The sequence below is a fragment of the Tupaia chinensis genome, unplaced genomic scaffold, assembly GCF_000334495.1.
Source record: "Tupaia chinensis unplaced genomic scaffold, TupChi_1.0 Scaffold000275_1, whole genome shotgun sequence".
Lineage (NCBI taxonomy): Eukaryota > Metazoa > Chordata > Mammalia > Scandentia > Tupaiidae > Tupaia > Tupaia belangeri.
This window is the reverse complement of record NW_006159757.1, coordinates 6,043,501-6,046,107: the sequence shown is the minus strand read 5'-3', so window position 1 is coordinate 6,046,107 and position 2,607 is coordinate 6,043,501. Positions and strand designations below refer to the sequence as shown.

The 2,607-nt window shown below is 57.4% G+C and overlaps 1 protein-coding gene across 5 annotated transcripts in view; it reads left to right on the top strand.

Moving 5' to 3' along the window:
- GATA3 (GATA binding protein 3) overlaps positions 1 to 2,607 on the top strand; it is a 31,285-nt gene that overhangs the window by 8,300 nt on the left and 20,378 nt on the right. For 2 of the 5 annotated variants that reach the window (XM_006150037.2, XM_006150034.2), the window contains exons 1-2: positions 1,042 to 1,256; positions 1,638 to 2,259. In XM_006150037.2, the coding sequence (XP_006150099.1) occupies positions 2,022 to 2,259 (238 nt within the window). In that variant the 5' untranslated portion in view covers positions 1,042 to 1,256; positions 1,638 to 2,021. Of the gene's footprint in view, positions 1 to 1,041; positions 1,257 to 1,413; positions 1,517 to 1,637; positions 2,260 to 2,607 lie in introns of those variants that run through there. The other 3 variants (XM_006150036.3, XM_006150035.3, NM_001290515.1) reach the window with 3 other exon arrangements.

Sequence of the window (2,607 nt, the reverse complement as noted above, 5' to 3'; positions counted from 1 at the left end):
GGGCCCCATCCGGACCGGGCGGGTGGGCGCCCGCGGGGCGGGCCAATCGCGGCCCGGCCACAGCCTCGCCCGCTGATTGGCCCTTCCCCTGGCCCCGCCCCGCCCCCTTGCCGGGCGGTCTCGGATCTGCGCTCCCGGCGTCCGGGACTGCTGGCTGGGCAGACTGTAGCCCTGAGAGCAGCTGAGCCCGGGGGAGGTCGCGGCTGAGTACTCCCGGCTGCGAGGGTTAGGATCGGTGGCGGGTGCTGGTTTCTTTGGTTAGGGAGAAACACTCGGAGCGGAGTAAGTAGGGCTTCGGGCGGGGCGAAGGGAAAAGTTCGGTAACTGGAGTGGAGACCGAGTGCTTTCTTTCCATCTACTCTGAGGAATGAATTAGAGTCTTCTTCCTTTACTTCCATCACTGTTGTTACTCAAGTCAAAAGCACACATCGATTACAAGTATTAGGTCTGGGAAGGGCAGCTGCAGTAGCTGAATCACGTTCGAGGAGCTTGTGAGCACAGTAGGCTGGAGAAAATGGGGACGACCACAACAAAAGTAGCACGGATGTTTCAACTCAAGGCATGCCCTTTGCTTGATTCCTCAACTTCTTAGAAATATGTCCGAGAGGCAAATTTCAAAGTATGTGAACATTGTTTTTTTCTTTCTGATGGGTTTTCACATGGCCCCCCAAATCAATAAATTCTCCCAAATACTATGGATTGAAAAGTAATTTTTTAAAAAGTTTGCCTATTAAAATAAAGGTCCTAAAAAGAAAAGTCTGCCTGTCGAAATTAACTTTATGAATGAGGCAGGCCGGTTTCACCAGCATGGAATTATGTACCGAGCCCGAATGAATCGGCCAGAGCCGGAGCCACATTTAAAGGGCCAGAGCACGAATTTCCTCCTGCCCGCCCCCTCCGCTCCAAACCCTTCGGGGAGTAAGGGGGGGGGGGATGAAGTCCTGGCGCGGGTTTGGGTTGCAGTTTCCTTGTGCCGGGGAGCCTGTCCCAGCGCCAGGCTCCTCCCCCCCGGTGCGGATGACACTAGAACCTCCTTAAGTTGCGTCGCGCCACAGCTGTCTGCGAACACTGAGCTGCCTGGCGCCGTCTTGATACTTTCAGAAAGAATGCATTCCCTGTAAAAAAAATACCAAGAGAGGGAGAGAGAGAGAGAGAGGAAAAGAGAGATAGACAGAGAGCGAGGCAGAGCGAGCTACGCAATCTGACTGAGCAGGTCTCACGCCTCCTCCTCCTCCTCCCTACTCCTCGCTACCCAGGTTGGTACTGGTTACATTTTTTTTTTTTTTTAATATTTGATTTCCCCCCACCCCCTTGGGAGGTCTTAAAACATTTAAAAAGTCAACTGTCTTCTGTCGGAGGTTTGCTAGAAGCTGGAAAGAAGGTCCTGGGACCTTGTACCCAAGGGAGGGACTTATTCTTCAAGTTGTAATCTCTCAGTCGGGGGCTCCTGGAGCCGGGCTGCCGGGGATGTCCTTGGGAAGTCTCGTTTCCTCTCCGGCTGTCTCTCCGAGCCGGTGTGCGTGTCCAGGGTGCACCAGGCCAGGCGGGAAGTTCCAGGGGAGGTGGTGGCACTCAAGAAACTCAGGTGCTAAAGTACTTACGGGCTCATCCAGGTCTCCTTCTTCTCTCCCTTGCAGGTGACCCCAGGAAAGACTCGGTCCCAGTCCCGGAGCTACTGAGGACCCCCGGTGCAAAGAAGCCTCACTTGCAGAAATCCAGCGTCCTCGCCTTTCTTTCACAATTTGGTCCCCTTTTATCTTGCCGTACCTAGTTTTTGGACATTTTTTTCTTTTCCCCTTCTTTTTGCTGCATTACCCTGCAAAGATTGTTTCCCCCAGTCCTTTCATTTGCTCACCTTTCCTTCCCAGACTTCCAATCCCCCCACTGAAAACAAATCATTAAGCGACCCCCCCGCCCCGGCCTTCCAACGGCAGAAGCCCCCTGATCTCCCAGGCCGACCGCCCTCCCTCTCCGCGCGCGGGTTCCGGGCCCGGCGAGAGGGCGCGAGCGCAGCCGAGGCCATGGAGGTGACGGCGGACCAGCCGCGCTGGGTGAGCCACCACCACCCAGCGGTCCTCAACGGGCAGCACCCGGACACGCACCACCCGGGCCTCGGTCACTCCTACATGGACCCGCAGTACCCTCTGCCTGAGGAGGTGGATGTACTTTTTAACATCGACGGTCAAGGCAACCACGTCCCATCCTACTACGGAAACTCGGTCAGGGCCACGGTGCAGCGGTACCCTCCGACCCACCACGGTGAGTCCGCGCGCGGTACGGGGACCCGCGTCAGTCGCGCCGGCTTTCCTGGGTCCTGGAGGCTGGGAGGAGCTCTGTAGTGGGGACACCAAGCACAAGTCCCTAGGTGCCGTTACTGGTTCATTTACAAATAAATTGGGGCCCGGAAATGAGCAAGGAAGCTGTCTCTCTGGTCCACAGTGTGTTTTCGAAAAGAGCTGCAGCAGGCGCCTCTCGGCGGCTGGGGTCCCTCGGGCCTGGCGCTCACCTGGCGGGCGCCGAGCTGCAGCCCGGGGTCCGCACAGCCTTAGGCTCGCCGGCCCGGGAGAGCCCAGGCACCGGGACCTGAGGCTTTGCCGCGGGTGGGCG